This window comes from Tursiops truncatus, chromosome 17, assembly GCF_011762595.2.
Source record: "Tursiops truncatus isolate mTurTru1 chromosome 17, mTurTru1.mat.Y, whole genome shotgun sequence".
NCBI lineage: Eukaryota > Metazoa > Chordata > Mammalia > Artiodactyla > Delphinidae > Tursiops > Tursiops truncatus.
Window position 1 is genome coordinate 77,100,398 of NC_047050.1, and position 24,972 is coordinate 77,125,369.

The window sequence follows — 24,972 nt, forward strand, 5'->3', positions numbered from 1 at the left end:
CCAGAGGATATGAGTGGAACTAGAATTAGATGGCAAATAACTGGGGCATCAAAAATATTCCTTGCCCACTTTTCATGCCCTGAGAAATTGACCAAATCCTCTAGAATTTAGGGCTTCCCCATGTGCGATATCTCGTGTTGTAGGAGAGTTTGCTATTGTCAATTCATTGAAATAAGAGAGGACAGTTCGTTGTATTAAGTTCATGTTCCATAAAACTAACAGCCCAACGGGCTCCCTCAGGCACTCTCTCTGTGGCAGTAATTAAACAGCCCTGCCCCTGGCACTCAGGTGTTGGAACTGAGACTTGAACAAGACCTTCCAGTGCTTTGGCTTTGTTCAGTGTCCAGATTTTATCATTTCTCAAAAGTCTTCTTTATCTCATATCTCAGGATCATAGTCTCCAACTTAGGGAAAGTTAAGTTAGAAATGAATAACAAAAAGATAAATACAATTTTAACACATGTAAAATTCTAAAAAACACATTTCAAATTAACACAGACTTTAAAAAGAGAGCATCTGAAATATATATATTTTTAATACCCAGAACAGACGAATGAGGAAAATACCACTCCCTAAAATGTTTGGGATGCAGTGAAGGGTGATAGTTTGGGCAAAGTTTATATCCTTCTGTACTTACATGAAAGAACAATAAAACTATTCTGTCGAGAGGCTCATAGTTTAAACTTTTCATTTCTTGCAGTGCAGATATGCTGGCAATGAATTCTCATACTTTTATTGTATCAAAAAAGTATTTATTTCACCTTCCTTCTTGAAGAATACTTTCACTGGATATAGAACTCTGGGAAAATCAATTTTTACCTCAGCACTTTAAAGATATTGTTCCACTGTCTTCCAGCCTCAATTTTTTTGATGGGAAGTCAACTGTTAATTGTGTTGTTGTCTCTCTGCTTAGTCAAGGGTGTTTTCCTCTGCCTGCTTTCAAAATTCTCTTATCTTTGGTTGTCAACAGTTTGACTGTGTTGTGCCTAAATGTAGTTTTTTCATATTTATACTACTTGGGATTTGTTGAGATTCTTAAATCTGTAATTTTATGCCTTACATCAAATACGGAAAAATTTTCACCATTATTTCTTCAAACAATTCTCTTCTTCTTTTTTCAGGAACTCCTGTTACATTTATGTGAGCTTTTTTAATATTGTTCCACAGTTCCTTGAGGCTTTGTACATTTTTTTCCTGTCTATCTTTTTCTGTGTATTCTTCATATAGGTTAACATGTATTGTTTTCTCTTCAAGTTACTAACTCTTCTGTCACTTCTGATCATCTGGTAAGCCCAGCTTGTGAAATTTTAGTTCAAATATTTTTCTCTTTTTAGTTCTTTCAATCCTGTTATAGTTTCTATTTCTCTGTTCAGGTTTCCTATCCCTTCATTCATTACAAGCATATTTTCCTTTATACCCTTGTACGTAGTTATAATGAGTGTACACACACACACACACACACACACACACACATGCTCACACTCACGTGAATACCCACATATACACACACCTACACACATGCATACACCCATACACATATACACACTCACATAAATATACACATATATACACACATTCACACATACATGCACACACACACATATGCATAATTGTAACACACACTCGTATATACATGGAAAGGAAGGGTTAACAGCTGGTTGCAACCCTCCCTCCCTCCCCTCGGGATGCCTTGGAGAAGGAGAAAAATATAAAGAGAGGAAAAGGAAGCCACCAGGCAAATGTCCTTGTGGACTTACTGCTCAGATCTCCTGGTGTTCTTACTAGCAGACAAAGGAGTGTCCTTAGCTTGGCCTGCCTCAGCTTATGATAAACACATCTGGATCTGTGGGGCACGGCCCTGGGAAGTGTCAGATTCTCCCCTGAGGTTATTGGCGTTTGAAGGGCAATGTTTCACAATGGAAACAACCAGTGTTGGTGTCGGCCTCACACACCACCAAGCACTCCTCAACCTGGACCCCAGTGAGGGAGGCATCACGGGGAGGATGGCTAGGTACTCGTGCTGCCCTGCATCTCACAGCGAACTGGACAATCCAACTCCTGTGCTACCTCTGGCTGGTGCTGTGAGTAGGATTGGGTTTTTTATGATGACAAGAAAAAAGAGTGGGAAAACCAAGGCACTGGGAGCCAGGATTCCTGAAAACCCATCCTTGATACAGAACAGTGCAAGTCTTGAGGCAGCTACAGAGAACAGGTCCTGCCAATGGCAAACAGAGGAGATAGACCCGGATCCCATGGAGCTGCCCAGGGGACAGACAGAGGGACATTAGGAAGAAGAGTCTATTCTCTGGCTGCTGTTAGTAGGTAAAAGCTAGACCTTTAGAGGAGCTGGGACAATCGGAAAGAAGCCGACCAGTTTTCTAGTCAACAGAAAGTCTTTTCTCTTGTGACCAGTTAAACAGATGCCACAGTCTGGTGAAGAGTAATTCAATTAAGAGCACTGATTACTCAGAAACCCATGCTGTGGTCGACGACCGTGCCAGGTAACCGTGGAATCCCACAGGTGTTCCACGAAAGAGGAGGATGCTTTGGGGAGAAGTAACAGCAGAAGTCCGATGACTCTTTATTGGTGCTTTCACAGTGGGAGGGGTGAGTACATCACTAATTCTAGACGCCGGTGAACGGACGTGATTATTTGGGTTGACAACCTATCTCCACAGGGCTACAAACTTTTGTGAGCAACACTTCCAGGTGGTGTAACTACTAAGGTGCTGCAGTGGGTGACGGGCAGGGGGTGGGGGTGGGGGTTACCCTGCCTGCTGCCCTACCCGCTCACAACCACACATGACGGGCTTCACGATGAACAGGGAGACACACCTGCTTAATGCCATTGATGGGACATGAGGGATGCTGTGGTAAAGGCGGTTTCCTCATCTCAGGAACTGATGCAACCTGACTGCTGGGGGCCACGAGGCGTGGTGGGGACAAGATGCACGCTAACCAAGACAGGCGCCCACTGGCACCAACGCAGCTGCTAAGCACAAGGCTTGTAGGGTGGCCTGAGTTTTGGGAAAAATCACCTTCCTCATCCAGGAATCCTGTGATGTCTGATCACAAAGTCACCGGGGAAAACAATCTGAATGTGAAAAGGGCCCTAAGCAGAATCAGACGTCAGGACTCTCAGGGGACACGGCGGGCAGCTCTCTCAACCAGACCACACCGCGCTCAGGCAGCATTAGAGGGTCTGCGTCGGGGACCGGAGAGGCGGGGGCCTTTGCCGAAATCAAAACTAGGACTGGGACTCGAAGGTTGCCTGATATGCTCCTCCGGAGCCCACCTGGGAGAGCCCTGGAGCTGGACCCTGGGGACTTCAGAACGGCTTCCATCACCGCATTGCCAACAGCCACAGCTCGGCCGCTTGGTCACCTCACAGTCCTTGGCCAGAGGTCCTGTGCCTCAGGGGTCTCCTACATCAGAGATTGGGTGGATTTGGCTGGGATCTCTGCTCAGTTCTCACAGACTGAAATCAAGGTATCAGCCGAGCTGGGCTCTTCTTCCTCCTCAGATTGGTGGCAGAACTCTTTTCCTTGTGGGGCTGAGGCCCCCTTTCCCTTGTTGGGGGTCAGCAGACCTGCTCTGTCCCTTGAGACCCGTTCCTTCTCCCGAGTGGTGCTCGCGTGTCTATCTCCCTGACGTCCCCTTCTGCAGGGCGCCTGAGGCTCAGCGGGCTCACCTACACCTGTGCATCTTGGGGTGAGCGCCATGTCTGCAAAACCCCTCACGGCACCAAGCTGCGCGCTTGCTCGGGTCACCCGGGCAGGAATCCGACCGGAATTCCTGCTGACTCATGCGCTTGCCTCACAGCGTCACCTGGACAGTCTGAACGCGTAAGTGAAACAGCATCCCTCGGTCCTCTGGTAACTGGCACCGGCTGGAGCTGTTCAGTGCACCATCCGCGGCTGCATTTGCCATCTGCTTACTTCCCGACGACCTGCAGGAAATAACGCCAATGAAGCCGGGGAATGCCGAGCGGCACAACCTCGGGAGTCGGCTGAGCCCCTGCCTGCGGGAGGTGGGGGCAGGTGGCTGCCTCCCTGGAGTGTCAGAGCTTGATTTGCTCCTCCAAACATGACAGGTGTGGATGGGAGGGGACTCAGAGCGTGGGTGACTAAATCGCCTGAGAGCATGCACGCCCTCCCCTCCCTCAGGCCCGGCCGGGAGGTTCACAGGAGCCTCAGACCAGCCAGGCTGAGCGGAAGTCAGGGTAGAGTGCCTATAGGGAGTCTACCCTCAGGGACACACCACATTTTTGGAAGTATGTCTTCCCAAAGTGAACTAACCCCACCCATACTCAGTGACGGGAACAGGTGCACTGGCCTGGATAGGACTGGCCCTACCCTGACGTAAGTTCAGGGGACTTCAGGATTTGGTCTTGGGGTACTGAGTCAGGCGGAAGTCATGTTCCTGAAGGCTCAGCATCATGAAGAAAAGGACTTGCTGTCCCCAGTAGAGACACCAGAGGGAGATCCCTTCCAGGAGACTGGCCTCGGCTGGAAATTAGCTTGGAAGGCCAACAAGAGCCAATGAATGACGTAGTTAAGAGCTCACACCGCCAGCAACGCGGGGGAGGGCCGCCTCCCGCCACCCGGGAGGGCTCCGGGCATTCTTGTCTCCGTGGCATCTTGTGGCTTTAAAGGTCAGTGGCCAGGCAGGGTTGGGTGGGAGTATTTACTGGACATCACTGGTCAGTGTGGGCTCTACCGTTGTTCTCTGATGACCCGAGAACCACGTATAAAGGAACCTCGACTCCGCTCTCGCTGGACCGGCCGGCTGAACATTCCCACCTGTGGGCGGGCAGGTGTCAACGGCCAGCGTTACATAAGGACATCTGGAGCCCGAATTTGCAGATACCTGTGCTGCCCCCTGGGACACGGTTATGTCCGCAGGCCAGAAGGAGAGCGGAATGAGGTGAACTGCAGCCTCCCGTCAGCACCAAGCTACTGGGATCGTGGGGAACATACATGAAGGTCGTTTCAGCTGCAAAGGAAGGAAACGAGGCTGTCATTTAAGTGTCACGTAACAAACGTTATTTTCATCTCTCTGCCACAGTTGCATGGTGTAACGAAGTGTTTATAAATGTATTAATAGAATTAAATGAGAAAAAAAAACAGGCTGATACTGACCTTGACCCCAGGATGAGAAAATACCTGGGGAGGCTGATTTGAAACCCAGGTTGACCACCTTTGAAAACTGATTGGACAGGAAAAGAAGTGTATATGGCCTTTGAAAATCACACAGAATTAAATGCTCCCATTGACACACACAAGATCGTCAAAAAATCATTGGGGCTGAGGATAAAAGTGTAATGAAGCTGGAGGACAGGCTGGCCTGAGTCCTGGCAGCACTCCCTCCCCTGGGCGTGCAGGAGTGAGTTCACTCTACCCTTGGGGAATCAAGCACATCCCATCGAGCCCGGGCTGGAAGGGACCCTGTGCAGACACTGACCATCGGCGCCAGGAGCTGGGACTCTTCCCAACTAAACATGCCATTTCTCACTGGAAGTTTTGATCATCTTTGGGCAACTATTAAGAAAACTGAGTGATCAGGAAGAAAGCAACCATTCAGCTGCTTGATGCCCCAATGCAGGGGCTGGCAAGGAAGGCCCCAAGGACTAACGGAGCTCTCCACCCCAGTTCTCTAGCTCATCTTTTTTTTTTTTTTTTTTTGCCGTACGCGGGCCCCTCACTGTCGTGGCCTTTCCCGTCGTGGAGCACAGGCTCCGGACGCGCAGGCTCAGCGGCCATGGCTCACGGGCCCAGCCGCTCCGCGGCATGTGGGATCTTCCCAGACCGGGGCACAAACCCATGAACCCAGGGAAGCCCTGCATGTATTTTTAAGGTTAGCTTTTGTTTTAACAATGTTTTTCATTTATGGTAGTAATGTATAAAGTTTTCTTTTTAAACACAACTTATATTTTTAAAAATTGGTCAACTTAAAATGGTGCAGGACCTCCCTGGTGTTCCAGTGGTTAAGACTCAGTGCTTCCAGGACTTCCTTGGTGTGCAGTGGTTAAGAATCCGCCTGCCAATGCAGGGGACACGGGTTCATGCCCCGGTCCGGGAAGATCCCACATGCCGCGGAGCGGCTGGGCCCGTGAGCCATGGCCTCTGAGCCTGCGTGTCCGGAGCCTGTGCTCTGCAACAGAAGAGGCCACAACAGTGAGAGGCCCGTGTACCGCAAAAAAAAAAAAAGAGGGAATATCTGGGATTGGGCACAGGTGAAAGTAAGGTTATGAGAAAGAAAGGAATTAGGGATAACTTTGAGGTTGAGAGTTATGGGGGTGATAGAGATGGCTTTTAAATTTACAAAACAAGAATTATTACAACGAATAAGTAACGTTGGTTTGAGTTCTCTGATGGGACCCCGGTAGGAGGACGGAGAGCACAACATGGAGAGCAGGACAGTCGTCACACGTCAGTGTCACAAATATGGAGCATCCCACGGGTGCAGTCCGCTGGACTCACCGTACGAAGTCCGCTCCGTCCGCATCACAGAAACACAGGACAGTGTAAAACTCGCTTTGTGGCTTCAACACCAGGCATGTCTCCAGGACACGTTCCCTTCAACCACCAAGTGCTTCACAGCCACAGAAATCTGAACTTTCTGCAGTTCCCCAGAGCCCTCGGCTACTCCGCCCTCTCCTCGCTGCCCATCCTCCTGGTCCCCACAGGCAGGTGCACAGCCCCCTGGATTAGCAGGAGCAGACGCAGCCTGATTCCAGGTGTGAAGTCGAGGGTTGCCTCAGAGCGCACAGGACACAGCTCAGAACCGGCACATACGGTCCCCCAGAGGAACCTCAGAATGTGACCTAATTTGGAAACAGGGTCTTTGCAGGTGCAGTTAAGGTAAAGATTGAGGCGGGCCCATACTGGATTAGGGCAGATCCTAAATCTAATGAGAGTGTCTTTATAAGAGACAGAGGAAGGGCACACAGACACAGGGAGGGCCATGTGAAGATGTAGCAGAGATGGGAGTGATGTGGCCACAAGCCAATGACAACCAGGATCCCCCCAGAAGCTAGAAGAGGCAGGAAGGATCCTCCCTGAAAGCCTCAAAGGGAACACGGCCCTGGCACACCTTGATTTCAGATTCTGGCCTCCAGGACTGTGGGGGGATTTCTGTTGCTTCAAGCCACCTCATTTGTGGTGCTTTGTTACGGCAGCCCCTGGAAACTCCTACAGCAAGCATCACCTCAGGGGGAACTCGGGCACATATGTCCCCAGAGCCCATCTCCGAGGCCAGCTGCCCTCATATCGGTGGTCCCTGCTGCCTCAGTTCAGGGCCCCGTCTCCCATCCCCGCCTCTACCCCTGAACCTCTGCAGGCCCAGGGCCCCTCAGACCCTGCCGTCCTCCTGCCCAGAGCAGGCACGTCCAGAAGAGCCTTCCTGTGGCTGTTCTCGGGTTCACACATTCAAAGTGAGGTGCAGGGCACAAACACAAGTGTTGAGGGCGGTGCTCTGTGTTCTCCCATTTGGGGGTATTTCTGATACTTCAGGTGCATAAAATCGAATTTTACTCATGGTCTTTGGTCTGTGGTACCCACTCATCGTTGGTCCCTTACACGGCCCTCTTTCCTTTCTTCTTAATAATATAACAACCTTCCATGAACTCACCAACCAACAGGAAGACTAACACTTTGATGATACCTTACTGCTCCCCGTGGGACCCTTCTCAATCCCCTAAGGCCCCCTATGTGCCCCCACCTCCCCATCCTAGGGCAGCAGCGTCAGATTCTGGAATCTTCAGTTGACTCTTCTTATGCTCTCCAGATGGATGTTAGATAGATAGATAGATAGATAGATAGATAGATAGGTAGATGATAGTAGATAAATAATGATGATGGATAGATAGATAGATAGAAAATAATGATGATGATAAAGATGGATAAATGATAGATGATATAGAGTCTTATTATCTATAAAGCAATATTTTCTATCACATCTATATAAAACAACAGTATAAAGTAGCGTATGTATGCATATCAGCTTTCTGTGATCTACTGGGACTTATCTACTCAAGCTCACGTTGCTAACGTGGGCCCATGTCGTTCTGTGACACTCGCTCATTTGTAGCAGCCGCTGTGTAATACCCCATCACACCCATCAACCCACTCTCCTGTTGGTGGGCATTCGGGGTGCTTCAGGATTCCTGCTCCTGTGAGCAGTGCGACCATACACATTCTCCTGGTGCACACGATCGAGATGCTTCGCTGGGTGACGTGCCAGGAGGAGATGGCTTGGTTATGGGAAGCAGAATGTTCAACTCCAAGAATACGACAGGCTGTTTTTCCTGGCAGCTGTTCTAGAGAGTTTCCAACCTTCGAGGAGCAGGAGACTGGGCGGTGCACGTGGGCTTCCTCAGGGACTGAACGTCTGCTAATCTGAGGGCTACAACGCTGCGTCTGAGATCCGCATCTCTCTGGTAACTGCGGAAGTTGGACCTCTCCCCTGTGTGCAGGCTCCCTGAGGTTCCTGCGCGTCTCTGCAGGTCTGAGGGCTCTCCTTGGCCCTGGCAAACCTCCGCAAAGTAGAAATGGAACGCTTGGCTTCAGCAGGAGGGCTCTGAAAAAGGACTCGGGGGATTTGGAGGCATGGTAACCATGGTGATCACTGCAGGGAACACTGGGGGACAGTCACAAAGAACCACTTGATTTCTGATTAGCTAGTCTTGAAGTCTTCTTCCCAGCTGTGTTCCCTCGGATGGACCAGCCCTGCCCTTTGAGGCCTCCCCTGGATCAACTCAGGAAGGCAAATGCCTGCCTTTCTGTCCATCTTGAAGTCTGTCTGTCTTGTTGCCTAGCTGGAGCCATATGCTAGCCCAGGTTCCCAAGTTAGGGGATGAGACCCCTGTGCTCTGGAGGGATGGAGCAGGGACCCCCATGTTTTCCTCTCAGCCCAGGGACATCAGGGCAGCGGGACTGGTAGGGAGGCTGACCCAGGGGGCTGCAGCCCCAGGGGAGACTCGCTCTGCCACACACGGCCGCTCCACATTCAAGACGCCCTCTTCTCATCAGTTCACAATTCTTGACTTATCCGACGGTCACTCTTCATCCCTCATTCACTCATTTTTTATTTTACTCATTCACTCAGCAGAATTACCAGCTCTCAAAGGTGGCCTCGGCTGGTGGTGAATCGAGAAAGATCTGGCTCCAGCTCTGGGGTTCCCTCTCCTCGCTCGGATCCCTTCACTGTGACTCGTTCTCTTTTTATGTCTTGGGGACAAATGCGCAAACCACCAGCCGAGAGAATGGATGAGTGAAGGACCCTCTGGAAGTATGAACTCTGCCCTCGACTACAGATCCAGCTGGTGGGAGTGGGGCTGGTACCATCCCTCAGGCAGGAAGGATGGCCACACCCGTCAGTGACAAAGGCCCAGCAAGGCCAACCCTGGGGTTGGTTCCCCAGAGATACTTGCTGGTGACACATCATGGCATTGGGACAGGAGCACACGAAGGGCAGCCTCCATGGGCGTGAGTGGAGGCCGAGGGCACAGCATGGAGCTGGGGTCTGTCCGGGACGCAGTGCATTGTGAGAAGGAACGTGGGGCTCCCTCTCCCCCGGAGACACCTGCACGGCTCCTCGGGGTGACGTATCAGAGGCGTGAAAACACAAGGAGAAGAGGACCCTGTATTTGCATAAAGACACCTTGAATGGACCCAGAGGAGCGCTGGGCAGACGGCGGGGGGGGGCACATTTCTCACCTGTGTTACTGACGTGAATGTATTAGCTATGGAGGAGCCCCTCACCTAATCCCGGGACTGGGGCCCCATGCTGCCCCTCCAGGAAGGGTAAGGAAGCGCTGGGGCCTCGCTCTCCGACGCCCCTGACACCCTCCGCAGAGGCAGGCCCGGGCCATCTCACTTATCTTGCTTCCGGCTCTATCCCCAAGGCCTAGAGCCTAGCACCTGGCTCCCAAAAGGAGTGCAAGGAATAGACAAGCACATGAAGCGCTCAGCTCCTGTCTTAGCTGATCGTGGCGGTGCGGGTGGGGCACATGCCTGGGGCACTTGGAATAGGGATTTCTGTGCACAGGGCCTGGGCGTCCGCACTGGAACCCTCACCTGAAGGAATTCTGCTGGGGTTTCAGAACTGGTGCCCAGAGGCACGGCCTGGGAAGCTCACAGGTTGGAGAGGGGTTTCCTGCACCTACTTCGCTTCCTTACCTGCCTGGGGGGAGGTGGGGAGGGGAGTTACCACTCTCCTCCCACCAGCTGCCTAAAACGCAAGGACCTTTGGACCTTTGCACTGTGGGGTGAAGGTAAGAGGTACCTGGAAACATCACACATAAAAGTGTCTGCTGTAGAGCATGAAGACGCAGGGGGAGCCGGGGATTCTGTCCAGCTCATCGCTATTCACCAACAGTTACCAACACGTGCCGTGTGCAGGGCTGCACTGCCAGCTGTGCCCTGGGACCCGAGGAAGGAGGAGGAGACACAGGCAGGGGGCAGGAGGGGTGGGAGAGAGATGAGGTTGAAACCGGATCAGGGGCATCCTCAGGGGACTGGGAGAACAGGCCAGGAGGGAGGGTGGGGCAGATGCCGTCAGGGAAGGTGTACCAGGAGGGCCTTGCCTAGGAGCCCTGAAGTCTGCAAGGGGCTTGGACGGAACAGGGGAGGGGTCGGGGAAGTCTCAAGCCCTAAGGAGGGAACCGAGGGGCCTGCTCATCCTCCCCGTCCCCACACTTCCACCACTAGCATTCTGCCAGCTGGAACAAAAGGGGCCAGAGGCCTGGCTTCTAGGCTCAGCCCCTCCTCCGTGTGCAAACCCCCTGTGAGCTGGGTGTGTCCCCACCTCACAGACACAGAGACAGGCTCAGAGGGGAAGCAGAACTTGGCCAAAATCACACGGCAAGTAGGTGCCAGAAGAGACACCTGAATCCAGGCATTTCCTGTGGATCCAGTGAAGGTTTTGGTACGTCAGCATCTTACCTCTTCCAAGTCTGCTTCCTAGGTGTCGAGCGGGCATAATAAGACCGCTATCAGGTGCAAGTGGGGAGGAGATGGACAGATGCTCTGAGAGGGACAGGCCCAGCAGGCAGGGAGTGAGGGAGGGGCTCAGAGCACCGGCCATCCTGCAACTCCCCTGGGCCAGCGCCAGAGGCCCCCCAGCTCCAGCGAGGGGGCGCTGGAGAAGATGAACCCCACAGACCCCCAGTAGCAGACTGTTGCAGAGCGTGGGTGGTGGGAAATGGCCTGTGTGTTCTGTGAGGCTGCCGAAATCCTGAGCTTACCTCCGACAAAGAGGTTCAAAGGCAAACCAGTGACAAATGTCAACCCTGAATCTGACGCAACTGTCACATGATGCAAATGTTGGCGATTGCAATCTGGCAATGGTTTGAAAGAACACTACGCCGTGACCGACTGGGGTTTGTTCGCGTCACAAGCACCATCAGGGCATGGAACGAGAGAACCCACTGCATTAACTACTAATTAAATGAGGGAACGTGGCTCCGTCAACAGGTGGTGAAGGGTATTTCTTTTAAATTCATCAGCCATTCCTAATAAAAAAAATCGAATTGAAATACAAATAAATAAAAGAATCTGAGCTGAATAAAGACTGATTTTCAAATCCAAAAGCAAACATCAATTCAAGGTACAACAGGAAAGACCTTCCATTAACACAGAGGCCCTGGATCACTGCCATTATTCAACCGTGCTTTGCAGGTCCCAGCTAAAGCAATAGAAACCAAAATGAAATAAGCAATAAAAATATGGGGAAAGCACAGTCAAAATGATCTTCATTGCAGATTATCTGATAGTACGCCTTGAAAATTTAAGGGATTCTGATGGTAATAGAATTTAGGGACATATGCATTGGAAAATGAGGAGCCTTCCCTGCTCTAGTCGCAGTGCTGTACGTGGCTACCCCAAATCATCCCAGCACCCTCTGCACCAAGTTGATTGTCCCTGCGTTGTGAACCCCACTTTTCTGGGATTCAGAAACCTCACTCTACAGCCTCCAGGCCTCTAGGGTGTCGCTGTATGACTTTGGTTCTGCCAGGGAGATGCATCCTGGCGACAGCCCCAGAGAGCGCCATGGGGGCGAGGGGCAATGCCCGGCCCACCAGCTCTGCCGCCAGGAGCAGCTCCCCGCATCCGCCCAACAGAGTCCCTTCTGAGGCCCTTCGGACTCAGGTGGGCTCTTGCTGATACACTCAAGTGTGTGAACACAGCCCCAATCTCAGGCAAACAAGGGGCATAACTTTAATCTTTCTGTAACAATTTCTCTCTTGAGATCCATTCTACCAGGTGGTGGAGACCCAACTGTCTTGGCCACGTCTTCTTTCCCAGGGCTGTGTCCAGTCAGGAGTGGCGGATGCATCTGCTACAATACCCCTCAGCCCATCTGGTCCTCACGTAGCCACCAAGGCACACGGCTGCACAAATCCCCCCCACCTTGTCTCCAGGCTTCAGTCCCAGCACTCGCCCAACTGGCAGGCGTAGGGCTGTCTGTGGCCCACCTGCAGCCGCTCTCGCCCATCCCGCTCTGAGGCATCACCCTTCAGGAGCTTCTCTCTGGGACCCACCCCACCCTCTGCTCCTTCTGAGCCCCTCCGCCCAGGGGCACCACTTCTTCACCTTCAGGAGTTTCCTCCAACACCGCATCTGGAAGTGTTTTGAAGAGCTTCTCCTTAGACTCGCTCCATCTTGACATCTGTCTCAGAGAAGCCCGTGGCACAAGGGGTTGAGGATTTTGGAAACATGGAGGCCAACCATCTGACAGCCCCTATGGACCCCTCAACCCCTTCCCTCGTCATCCTACTGAAATGGGGGCCTAGTGGGGACAGGTACTTCTGGAACGAACGTCACAAAGAAAATGTCAGCTCACCACACCAAAAGTGACCGTGAATGAAAAGGGGAGGGGATCAAATCCCACTTACGACACCACAGAAACTATAGATTACTTAGCAATAAATATAGCAAGGAAGATACAAGAGCCACACGAAGAAAATGATGAACTTGGATGGAGGGACCAAGCAAATGGTGAGATCCATGGAGGTTCTGAGTGGGAACTTCCAACAGGGAAGACCTCTTCCTTCCCCAACTTCGTCCCCAAATGAGTGAAAGTCCAGTCAAAACCCTGAGAGTGTTGTTCTGGAACTAGACAAGTGGGTTCTAAAATTCATAGGTAACAAAAAGCTGTGAGAAGTGGCAAGAGTCTTTTAAAAAGAAAAGCAGGGCTTCCCTGGTGGTGCAGTGGTTGAGAATCCACCTGCCATTGCAGGGGACATGGGTTCGATCCCTGGTCCCGGAGGATCCCACATACCGCAGAGCAACTAAGCCCGTGCGCCACAACTACTGAGCCTGTGTGCTGCAACTACTTAAGCCCGTGTGCCTAGAGCCCGTGCTTGACAAGAAGAGACGCCACTGCAATGAGAAGCCTGCGCACCGCAGCAAAGAGTAGCCCCCGCTCACCGCAGCTAGAGAAAGCCCGCACGCAGCAACAAAGACCCGACACAGCCAAAAATAAATAAATAAATAATTTTTTAAAAAAATTGAAAGAAGAGCAAGACGGGCTCTCACCTCATCAACTGCTGAAACTTGGCTGGAGTCAAGCAGCTGGGTGAGACCCAAAGCAGGGAGGGTGTCCCCAAGGGTAGCAGGCCTGAAACACACACACATGTAGAAATGCCTCCTGTTATCAAGGTGGTGCTTAAGTCACCAGGGAAAGACGGGTTGTTTAACAAATGGCATCGGTAAAACTGGCCACGTGTTTGGAAGAGGTCCCTGCCTTCTGCCACATAATGAACTCCAGGTGGACTGGATAGCTGAATGTGGTGGCCAAATCTGTGACAATGTTAGAAGAAAATACAGAAACTGTTTTCCTCAGATAAGGGTGGAGGACGTTCTCCTAAGACCTGAAACCCAGAAACCATAAAAGAACAATTAGATTTGACCACATGAAACTCGAGAACATGCATATGTACGGTGACACACCAAAAACAAAGACGCAAGGAAATATTTGCAAAACATACACCATGGGAAAGAATGTTTCCTTAACACACAAAGGGGTCTTGCAAATCATAAGGAAAGACAAACGCCACAATAGAAGGATGGGCTAAGGATGCCATTGGACAATCACAGAAGAAACGCAAGTGGCTGACAAACACCTGGGACATCTAACCTCATTAATCACTTCTTAAGTAGCCCTCAGAGTAAGATTCTACTGGCCAGACTGGCAAAAAGTCCTAAGGCTGAATAACACCCTCTGGGAGTGATGTGGACGGAGCTGGTGTGACTGCAACTTGACACGGCCTTTTTTTTTAATTTATTTTTGGCTGCATTGGGTCTTTGTTGCTGCGCGGGCTTTCTCTAGCTGAGGTGAGCGGGGGCTACTCTTCGCTGCGGGGCGCAGGTTTTTTATTGCGGTGGCTTCTCTTGTTGCGGAGCACGGGTTCTAGGCGCACGGGCTTCAGTAGTTGTGGCACATGGGCTCAGTAGTTGTGGCTCACGGGCTCTAGGCGCGCGGGCTCGGTAGCTGTGGTGCACGGGCTTAGTTGCTCCGTGGCATGTGGGATCTTCCCGGACCAGGGCTCGAACCCGTGTCCCTTGCATTGGCAGGCGGATTCTTAACCACTGCGCCACCAGGGAAGCCCAACACGGCCTTTTCTGAGCACCTATTTCATTGTTAAGTCTATGTCCTCTCTGGCTCAGCTGCCCCTGTCTCAGAATCGATGTGACAGATAATTGCCTGACCCCATAACCATATGAGGACCAGGACGGTCACGGCAGGACTGCTGATGAAAACCACTGAAGGCACCTCCGCGCCCACTGACAAGGGGAAGCTGAATGAGTCCTGGTCGAAAAGATACTCAGCAGCTGACACTGAAAGGTCCGTCTAGACGCCCTGACCCAGGAAAGTGTCCTTGATGAATGGTTCAGAAAAGGAGGCCATGGCACCCTGGCCTATCAGAGCTACGCGTGTGCCTAGGAGCCGAGCACGTCATACGGACCGTGGGCTTCGATCCTTCTGCAGCAGCTCGCGAAGGCCAGGGCACCCATTCAGCTCTGGCTGCTTGGAAACGGGAGCTGAGGTGTCGAGGCCGGGTTATCTGGGCCATGCTGCCGTAAGCCCCTCCGTCCAATCCTAATCGTGTATCTTAAAAGACCTGGGAGAGGGCTTCCCTGGTGGCGCAGTGGTTGAGAGTCCACCTGCCAGTGCAGGGGACATGGGTTCGTGCCTCAGTCCGGGAAGATCCCACATGCCGCGGAGCGGCTGGGCCCGTGAGCCGTGGCCGCTGAGTCTGTGCGTCCGGAGCCTGTGTTCCGCAGTGGGAGAGGCCACAACACTGAGAGGCCCGCGTACAGCAAAAAAAAAAAAAAGACCTGGGAGAACTTCACGTCTTTTTGTGTTTTAAACACTTCCCTCAAATAACAAATTTAGCAAAGACTGACGTAAAAGTTGGTTTGAACCCCATGCCCCTGGGGTGGCCCGTCCACATCCTCCCAACACCTCCAGGCCTCCCATTGCTCCCGATCTCCTGGCTCCCAGCCTCCTCCGAATCCCCAAGGTTCTCTGCACAGGTCTTCCAGGTCATCCGCCAGCAGCACCCGGTCCCACGGTCCAAAAGCAGCAGACGCACACTGTGGATAGCACGCTTTACTGAGGTTTGGGTGGGGGGCGGGGGGGTACATCGCAGAGCAGCAGAGCAAACTTAAAACGGAGTGGGAGACCACCCTCTGACAAGTCCCTCGGCCATTTCCACCAGCAGGAAGTTGATACCAGTCTCCAATGACCCCACTCTCCCCACTGGTTCACTCGCCCAGGACCTCCAGATCCCTCTCCATCACTCCGGAAGAGGAGCCCAGGGAGGAATGCCAAGGCCGGCTCTGAGAGGAAGTATCGTTCATTCCAGGGAGTCCAGGACCCAGGAGTGACCTCGGACTGGGTCAGCCACAGAGGGATGAAGAAGAACTGGCCGAGAAAGCCTGGAGTGGCTGCCGAGCGCCCGTGGTGAGCCTAGGCCACAAGATGAGCCTCGTGGCCAGTGGGTGTGGAGGCTGGGCTGGACTCAGGGGTGCAGGGGCTAACTGAGGGCTCACTGCTGGAGCAGGAAGGGCCAGGAAAGCAGCAGCAGCCTCAGGTTGACCTCCACGGTCAGCCTCCTCCCACGGGAAGCACCCAGGCCATCTGTGCCATACCATCGCCTGGTCAGGGGACTGGCCCTCGAGATCCTACCCACGGCGGCGCCCAGCTCAGGGTGGAGGCGGGGGCGCGCCTGCTTCTGGGTCTGGGCCCTCGAGGTCCGCGAGTGAGCCTGAAGGGGCCCCGACAGCTCTCAGGGCAGCTGATCACCACCCAGCGGGGAGAGAGCTCTGGAGACCTACACACGGGCGTGTCTGTATGTTCCCGTGCGCACGCACACGTGGACCTGTGCGGAGCTGCCTGCGCTGGGGCACACCGCTTCAGGGTCTGCTGTGACGCGAACGTGTCAGTGGGGGCGTGTGGGGCACCTGTGGGCACAAGCACGTGACGACGTGAGAGCGTGGTGTGGGTGAGGAGTGTGCCCTCTGCGGGCGTAGGTGTGAGTCTGGGCACGGCCCCATCCCCGGTGTGTGCACACACCGTTGCAAGGCCTCGCCCTCAGGCCCACCCTGTGACTTTGCTCATCTCAACTCTCACCGCCCCTCAGGCTGTTCCCAAACTTTACCAGGCCCACGGTCCCCTGGCACCTCCATACCACAGCCCCCAGGGGACGAACGCTGCCCTCCCTGCTCCCGCCCCCTGCCCTTTCTCTGCCAGGAACCCCCCCCCCCCAAAAAAAATCCCCACCCAGGCTCAGGCCCTGGTCTCTGGACTCAGAAGTGACTTTACTTCTCCGTAGAGGATGCCCTCACAGCCAGGCTGTCGGGCGGGGCCTGGCTCAGCCTGGCTTCCCCTCCGAGGCCCGGGGTCCCAGCCTCCTGCTGGACGCCTGATTCCTGGAGATGTCCTGCTGGCTGGGACTTGGAGCTGGTGGAGAGACAGGGAGGGGCGGGGGCCACAGACTGTGGACAGGCCAAGGCTGCCCCCAGCTTCAGCCAGGCCAGGCTGCGGAGGGGGCAGCCACAGGCTCAGGTCTGGCGGGACGAGTTCAGAAGCTCTGCGGGAGGGAGGGGACCTCAGGGCCCAGCCCAGAGGAGGGTGGGCCCCAGGCCGAGCAGGAGTCCCCCCGCCAGGGCCCAGGAGCTGCGCCCCGCCAGCGCCACCCCGTTGCACAAATCCTTTTCACAGCAGTCCACATCTACTTTCAAGATCCCAGAGTTAATGAAGCCCATCAGATAGTCTGAGAAAAAGTGCCGCTTCACGAAGTCGCAGGACGAGGCACACATCTTGTTCACAGAATGATCCTTCCTGCCTGGGGAGGAGGGAGGGGAGCCTGGGATTCGAGCCCCACAGGGCCCTTTCTGCCTGGTGCCCAGGACCCAAGCCAGGGACCCTCCAGGTCAGTTCAGGACCCCAGAACAACAGAACTGAGGCTTCAATCCACCCACACTGTCCCCAGCTACATGAAAAGGGCCACAGAAGGGCCAGAGAGGGTCAGGCACCTGCTGACTGTCACACAGCAGGGCAGTGCCCTGCCCCCAGACCCATGCTCTCGTCCGAGGCCAGAGGGACTCTGATGACAGCGCCGACCCCTCCCCACCCCAGGCTGGAGCCTGACTTACTGCTACTGGGATCTGTGATCCGGACACTGGCGCACACCGTGTCTGCCGGCGGGCACTGCTTCGGGGTGCAATGACTGGAGTTGGTGGTCAGCGTGCAGTCCTGGCACCACAGGCCATGAGCTGGGCAGGGCACAGAGAGGAGGATGACCAGAGGGACAGGGGTCCAAGCCAGCCAGCCCCTTGCGTCCTCCCCACCTGCCTCGCTGCATGTCCTAGGAGAGCCATGCAGCTGTAGGAGGCCGGCACTCCTTGACCAGGAGTGACCAGGCCAAACTAGCACCCGGAGGACAGGCTGGGACGACCTGTGTGCCTTTGGGCAGGGTGGGGTGAGGGTGCCACCACTGGGACTCCGGAAACCCCTATGCACCCCCCTGGCCCCACACACACGCACGGTGCGTGCGCACACAGCCACGAGGATCACACCTATGGTGCCCTCCTGCACACTCCTACCCCCTCACACACACCCCCACAATCTAGTTGGTTCTGTGGAGGAAGAACCAAACAGGACTTGATGGGAGGCCAGGTGGGGCTCTGAGAAGAGATGGAACCCAAGCAAGCCGGCACTAAGGCGGGAGCAGCCGCTGGACCAGGGCCCAGGAGGAAAAGGACCCATGCCCTCAGGAGCCAGGAGAGACCCGCGCCGCTGGAGCTGGGGCAGCGCCAGCAGGGGCCACACAGGCGAGCGCTGGGCTGGGGTCGCTGGGTTCCGGAGGCGGTGTGTGTCTGATGGGCACCGTCAGAGAATGGCCGCCCCACACCTGGTTCTCTCCGGAGCTGCCTCATACAGGCTCTCAGGCGACCTGGCCTACCCCCGCCAGCCGCCCCCAGACTCACCGGGGCCAGAGCACAGCAGAGCGGCCAGCAGCACCAGGCCGAGGCCCTTCATGGCCGCAGGCAACATGCTCCAGGCGGGCCTCAGGAAGGCGCGGGGGCTGCAGGCTGGGGTCGTCTGGGGCACAGGCCTGGCAGGGAGAAGCCTCGATCAGGAGACCAAGTCCCGGCCCAGCTCGAAGGACCCTCCCCTTTTCTGGCATCCTAACGGAACCTCCTCCCCGGAATCCAGGGCCAGGGGTCGTCCGGGAGCTCTCAAAGCCCCACCCCCAGCCCATCCCCCAGAGCATCCACCATCACTGCATTCCCCCCCCCCCCCCCCCGGGGAAAATAGGTCTGCCCTCTCCGGCAGGGTGACAGCTCGAAAGGCCCGCACCCCACGCTCCGCACCTGTGGGTAGGAGGGTGGGTCGGGAGGCGCGTCTTATCCCTGGGGAGCGATAGGTGCGTCCGGAGAGGAAAGGGCAGGACAAGATGCGAGTGGACAGTACCTGCCAATGGGGGGAAGGGCGGGCGCCTCGCCCCCACCCCACCCCGGGCGGGGGGCGGGAGGACCGGGAACCCGGCGCGGAGCCTCCTCCCCTCGTCTCCCCGTGCGAGCCTCAGCTCTCACCGCGGATCTAAGCGTGGAGCGCGGGCCTCAGGTCGGGGGCGCACTCACATCCCTGGGGTGTCGCGACTCCGGGGCTCCGGGAAGCGTGGGCGGCGCGGGGAGAGGTGCCCTTCGGTCTCCCTGTGGAAGGGAAGCCGGGTGCAGCCTTGTCTTTCGGGGAACGCAGCCGCAGACACGGACCCCGCGCGAGGGGCGGGGCGGAGCCGGGGCGGGGACCGCGCGGGGGGGCGGGGGAGGCTGGAGACTCAAGGACTCAGGCGTCTGGGGCTCAGGGCCAGCGCCGGGTCACCGTCCCGGGCCGTCCTGGGCCCCTCTGGCCAGCCGGCGCCCCGCTCGCCAGCGCGCGCCAGCCCTCTCCGGCTCGGGCTCCCTCCACCCGTTCCTGGGCGCTCCCTCCACCTCTACCTCCCCCCCCCAGGCGTGGGCAGGATCCCTCCCCCCTCTGCTTGGCTGAGATCCCCTTGGAATTTCTCGGAAGAAGAACGTTTACTGCGAAAGGAAAGGACACGGCACAAAGACGCAGAGAGGGAGGGAGGGAGTAACGGGTGGCAGGTGCTAGCGCAGGGCCCTGTTCACAGCCCTTGGGCCCTCCGCTCCCCAGCCCCATCACGGTCTCGATTGTTCGAGGCTATTCTCCTCCCCGGAGCACCCGTGACGACCCCACCAGCAGCGGCAGCCCCAGGGACTGCTGCCTTCAGCCACGCCCACACTCAAGCGGGCGAGTCCCAAATCCTGGTCTGGGCATTCAAGGTCCTCCGCTGCCTGCTCTGGCCAGTTTCTCAGCTTTGTCTCTCGTCTTCCGGTCCCACCAGGCGTTAGTCGTGCTGTGCTTTTGCATCTGCTGTCCCCTGTGCCTGGAATCGGTCTCTGCTGGGTGCTGAGTAAACGAAAGCTACCCTGCAAGTGCTGGGGTCGTTCCTTCAGTCCTGCCCTCATTCGTCCAACAAATATCTATGCAGACAGCCCGGGACCACCCACTGGTGTGTGGCTTCAGGTATGCTGCGTGCCCCCCCCCCCCACCGTGAGCCTCAGTTCCTGCGTCTGTAAAATGAGGGTGTTGCTAGTAACCACGTGGAAGTGTGTGAGGGTTACACGAGACCCACAGGGAGAGAGCTCACCGTGCACCTGGCCCAAGGCGCGTGCCAGCGAGACGGAAGGCAAGCAGGGGACAGCTGGGCAGCTTGACAGGGGCTACAGAATGGGGTGAGCAGTAAAGGGAGAGCCCTGGGGGTGTGGACAAGGCCTCTCTGATGGAGCCGGTGAGAGTGGAGGAGGAGAGCTGGCAAGCTTCAAGGTAAGAGCGAGCAGGAGTTTTGGGGGAGCGGGAAGGGGAGGGGGGCGGTGGGGATGGCTCAGGCCACAGCAGAGAAAAGGGCTGGATTTTGTCCGAAAAGCTCTGGAGCCAGGCAAGGCCTGAGGCTGGGCAGAGTCCACAGCCAGTCATCCTTGTCAGAACTGACACATGCATTTCAGAGTTAACACACAGCCTCCCCATGGGACTGGGGGCAGGGCAGACATCCTGGATGCCCTGCCACGAGGCCAGCCTGTATCCCTTTTGGTCAGCTGGATTCTGACTCCTTGTGCAGGTATAGGGTGGATGTGGGTGGCACTTGGGCGGTGGGGAGGGGGTCCCTGCTGATCACAGCCAACTTACTCCTGGACTAGGAATCTCTAGTTCTGTCCAAAGTTCTGTCCAGATACTTGGACGATCCCTGCCAGACCTAAGGCAGGGCAGCCCACATCTGGGACAGGTGGTGTGTGGGGCAGGCTCTCAGAGCCCCCAGCGACCCCCTGGTATTCTTGTCCTCGTGCATCCCTTTTTTATTTTATTTTATTTTTTTGCCACTCCGCACAGCTTGTGGGATCTTAGTTCTGCAACCAGGGATCAAACCTGGGCCTTCGGCAGTGAGAACGCAGAGTTTTAACCACCGGACTGCCAGGGAATCATCCCCTCCCCTTGAGCATGGCTGGACTCACTTGTGGTGAAAACAGTGTGGCACAGGTGACAGGATGTCACTTCTGAGGTTGGATTGTTAAGACCGTGGCTCTGATGCGGGCGCTGCCTCTCGCTCTCTCAGATTGCTCACCCTGGGGGAAGCCGGCTGCCGTGTTCGAAGGCAACCCTGTAAAGAGGGGCCGAGGCCTGCGAACAACCACCCAAGGGAGCTTGGAAGTGGACCCCCCCACACACACCCAGCTGAGCCCTCAGATGAGATCACAGCCCCAGCCGACAGCTTGACAGCAACCTCGTGAGAGAATGTGAGCCCGAGGTCCCAGCACCTGGGTTCCTGACCCACAGACACTTCGAGAGCATGAACGGTGTTGTTTTAAGCCCCTAAGTTTGGGGGTAATTTGTTATGCAACAAAAGACAGCAGGTGAGTAGGGACTGGATTGGGCATGACAGGGGCAGAAGCCAGATGTCCAAAGAGTCATGCCCGAGGAGTCTGGGGCCAACGCTGGGGAATGCAGCTCTGGGCCTGCTCCTCACAGAGCAAAGACTCTGCTCTCCCCGTGCTGGGCTTGGTTGCCAGGGGGACAGAGATCCCTAACCGGGCTTCTGAGCTACTCTGCCTTCCTCCCAGTGCCCGTGGGATGGTGTCACCCTACCAGGATTTTTGCAAACAAGAATAACAATCAGTCTTGATTAGCAGAAGAAAGAGCAGAATGTGCCCACGTGTGGCCCTGGCCCTTTCAGTCTGGACAGCCCCCCCATGGAGCTGGTGACTGCTGGCCTTGACCTCCCTCCTCCCAGACTGACCTGGCCCAGATGCCCAGATGCTGGCAAGGGGCGCCAGGGTCTCACCCTGCCCAGAGACCCTCTGACAAGTACCCACAGCCTGGGGTGACTATGTGGCTGTGGCCCATCTCATGCTCTCCTCAGGGTCCGGATGATTGCTGGCCAGCTGTCCCCACAGCAGAGCCGCTTCAGGTGGTCAGGACCACGGACAGCGTCAGAGGCTTGCGTTCTTCACCCACCGGCCGCTGCTGCGCATCTGGAGTTCTGAAGCGCACAGAAGCAGGGGACTGGCCTCTGGGTCAGGCCCTGGCAGGAGAGGGGCAAGGTTCAGGTAACACCTGAGCTGTGCTGCAGGGTTTTCTGCCTTGTATTTTGGCCGACGCCATCAGAATCCCTCCAAGCCGTCCAAGATTGTAGGTGTGGCTGTGACCCGACCACCCTCCCTCACGGAGAGGACCAGCCTAGGGTTGACAGGGACATTCACACAGCGAACACTTCCTGCAGTGCTGCTGAACTCGGGGAGAGAGAAAGCCTCTGGGCCCCGAGGACCCCCAGAATAGTGGGGAGAAGCCAACAGGCTGAGCGCTGGGAGCTAAATGGTGGCCCCAGAAAAGGTGTCCACCTCCTAACCCCTAGAATCTGTGAAGGTGACCCTGTTTGGAGAAGGGGTCTTTGAGGGTGGGACTAAGTTAGGGATCTCAAGATGAGGCCGTCCTGGATTTGGAAGGCAGGGCCCATCTCCAATGTCTGGTGTCCTTATAAGATAGAGGAGAGGGACAGACACAGAGAGAGGCCACAGGATGGAGGCAGAGACCGCAGGGATGAGGCCACAGCCAGGGACACCTGAAGCCCGCAGAAGCTGGAAGGGGCAGGAAGGATCCTCCCATGGAACCTCTTGGTTGTTTTAAGCCACAAGAGAGTGATTTGTTGCAGCAGCTGCAGGAAAGCAGTACAGAGTGCGATAGGCGCTGTGAGAGAAGAAGGTGCCCCTCCCCCAGACCCGGCTGGCCATCCTGAGCTCCGAGTCCCCGGGGACGCCTCCTGGGCTGGGCAGACAGCAGGGCGCTCCTCTCCCACTCACACTCAGATCGTCCGGGAGGGACAGGCAGCTGCCCCCCACCCCGGGATCCAACCAGACCAGTGCAAGGAATGGTGAGCCGCTTGGCCTCATCCTCACACAAAAACACCCCAAGTCACAGGGAGTTGACCCCATGTGGACACTCCTGGGTGTCCCTGCCCTGGGCGCTCCTTAGGGGGTCTGTTCTTATACATGCACTCAGGAGGTTTCATCCGTGGCCAGCCCCAGGGACCCCAGACCCCAGGCCCTGTGGCCAATATGACCAAACGTCAGACTCAGATGAACCACAAATAGAGGTGTATAACACCTGATGAGCGCTACAACCCCCAATAGATGGGGCAGACCCTACAGGACTGACAGGACTGACCCTAAAGGACTAACAAAAACAGAAACAACACTGTCCTGATTGCCGTGACCCTGATTGATTAAATCATTGGCCATTGACAATCGATTCAACCTCCAGCCCCTCTCCCCTCCCCGGACATCTGGGGGTGGGACTGAAAGTTGGAACCCTCTAACCACAAAGTTGATTCTCCTGGCAACCAGCCCCCTCCTTAGGTAACCGAGGGGCTTTCCAAAAGTCACCTCATTAATATGACAAGAAACACCTTTAAGACTCTGGTCACTTAGGAAATTCCAAGAGTTTGGGGAGATTTGTGCCAGGACCAGGTGAAGACCAATATGTTTCCTGTTATCAATCACAATATCACAAGGCTCTACTGTTGTGAACATTTGGACATTTTTATAGTAAGATGTTTGCATTTTCCATAATGTGCACGTGGCGAGGGGCTGGACCCTGTCCCTATATGGCTCAGTGACTGCATGAGAATGATTTTTTAAATTCCCCAAATTTGTGCCACTAACTAGATTTGTCTTCCTTTAAGTTAGTCCGGATCTAGGAGTCCCAAAAGGGGATACTGGGACCGGTCACAGGGGGAAATGGGAGTTTGGGGATAGAAGGACCTGGGTTCAGGTCCCAGCTCTGCTGTAATACAGGTTTGTTTTGTTTTGCTTGTACATCTTTTTACTTTTAGAGGGTTTTTTTTTCTTATTACAAAAGCAATCATTGTTGTCAGCGAATATAGTCTTGACTGCACTATCTTGACCAGGTCTTGAGGCCTTGGCTAGAGATGGTCATTTCCCCTTCTTGAGCAGCCATTTAAGTGCACACCCAACCTCTTTCCTTAAAGCTCTCACACTCCAGGCCACTGTGCACCCACCCTAACCGCCCCATGCCGGGTACCAGGCAGTGAGGAACAGCCCAGTGGTCCAGCTGACCCCCAGCCGCAGGCCACACACGCTGCCCCAGCCTGCAGTACCCCGCGCCTGGGTGCAACCCCGTGTGGCCACACTCTAAGTTACAGAGTTCTGCCTTTCTTTCTCCCGGTGTCATCCTGCTGGGTCCCGCTATCAAAAGAAATTTTGCATCTTATGAAACAGACATAGAAGGACCGGGGTCCCAGCTGTGCTGCTCACCAGCTGTGTGACCTTGGGCAATTCTCTGCTCCCCTTGGTTTTCCCATGTAAAGATGGGATCCCTGATGCATGCGGTCAGCACGTGGGCTAAGTGAGAGGATGCAGGTAGAAATCTTAGTAAAACGTCAGGCTTCACAAATGCTCAGATGATTCCTCCCCGACACTTTGTCCATATCTGCACCTCTAACCCAGCTGCGGAGGCTGTGCATGGCAAGCGTCATTCTGATTGGACAATGACCGTGAACACCACTAGGCCCCATTGCTTCCCTAATGTCCATCCACCCTTTTCCTGGACAGAATCCAAGTTTTGTCCAGGTGCGCACCTTTCTGTGAAGGCGACCTCTGCCCGGGGTAAATCCTTCCTAGTGTCAGCCAGGTGGGGTGAAACATCGGTTGGTAATTAGTTGAGTCAAAGGCTTAGAAAGCAATTCTGGCCAAAGAGGATGTCTGAAGGGAGGGTTTATGGAAAAGGTCCCTCACCGTAAAGGAGAAACTCGGCCGACCCTGCTCTCAGGAGGACAGAGTCGTTTGTGGCAGGTTCATGCTCCCACTGAAGACAAGAAAAGGCAGA

General features: G+C 55.1%; 1 protein-coding gene across 1 annotated transcript; it reads right to left on the reverse strand.

The window, feature by feature from the left end:
* Nucleotides 1-17,120: 17,120 nt before the first annotated feature.
* On the reverse strand, nucleotides 17,121-18,567 carry LY6H (lymphocyte antigen 6 family member H). The gene is made up of 3 exons (XM_033843186.2): nucleotides 18,501-18,567; nucleotides 17,667-17,786; nucleotides 17,121-17,356 (listed from the first exon to the last, which is right to left on the reverse strand). Exons 1-3 carry the CDS (start codon nucleotides 18,565-18,567, stop codon nucleotides 17,121-17,123), a joined length of 423 nt encoding a protein of 140 aa, XP_033699077.1.
* Nucleotides 18,568-24,972: the final 6,405 nt, after the last annotated feature.

Excerpts from the sequence above, each read along its gene's own strand:
- LY6H (XM_033843186.2), bottom strand. The coding sequence starts at position 18,567 with ATGTTGCCTGCGGCCATGAAGGGCCTCGGCCTGGTGCTGCTGGCCGCT. Across the intron at positions 17,787-18,500 it reads TCTGCTGTGCTCTGGCCCCG|CTCATGGCCTGTGGTGCCAG; the intron begins GTGAGTCTGGGG and ends TGCCCTGCCCAG. Across the intron at positions 17,357-17,666 it reads GATCACAGATCCCAGTAGCA|GCAGGAAGGATCATTCTGTG; the intron begins GTAAGTCAGGCT and ends CCTCCTCCCCAG.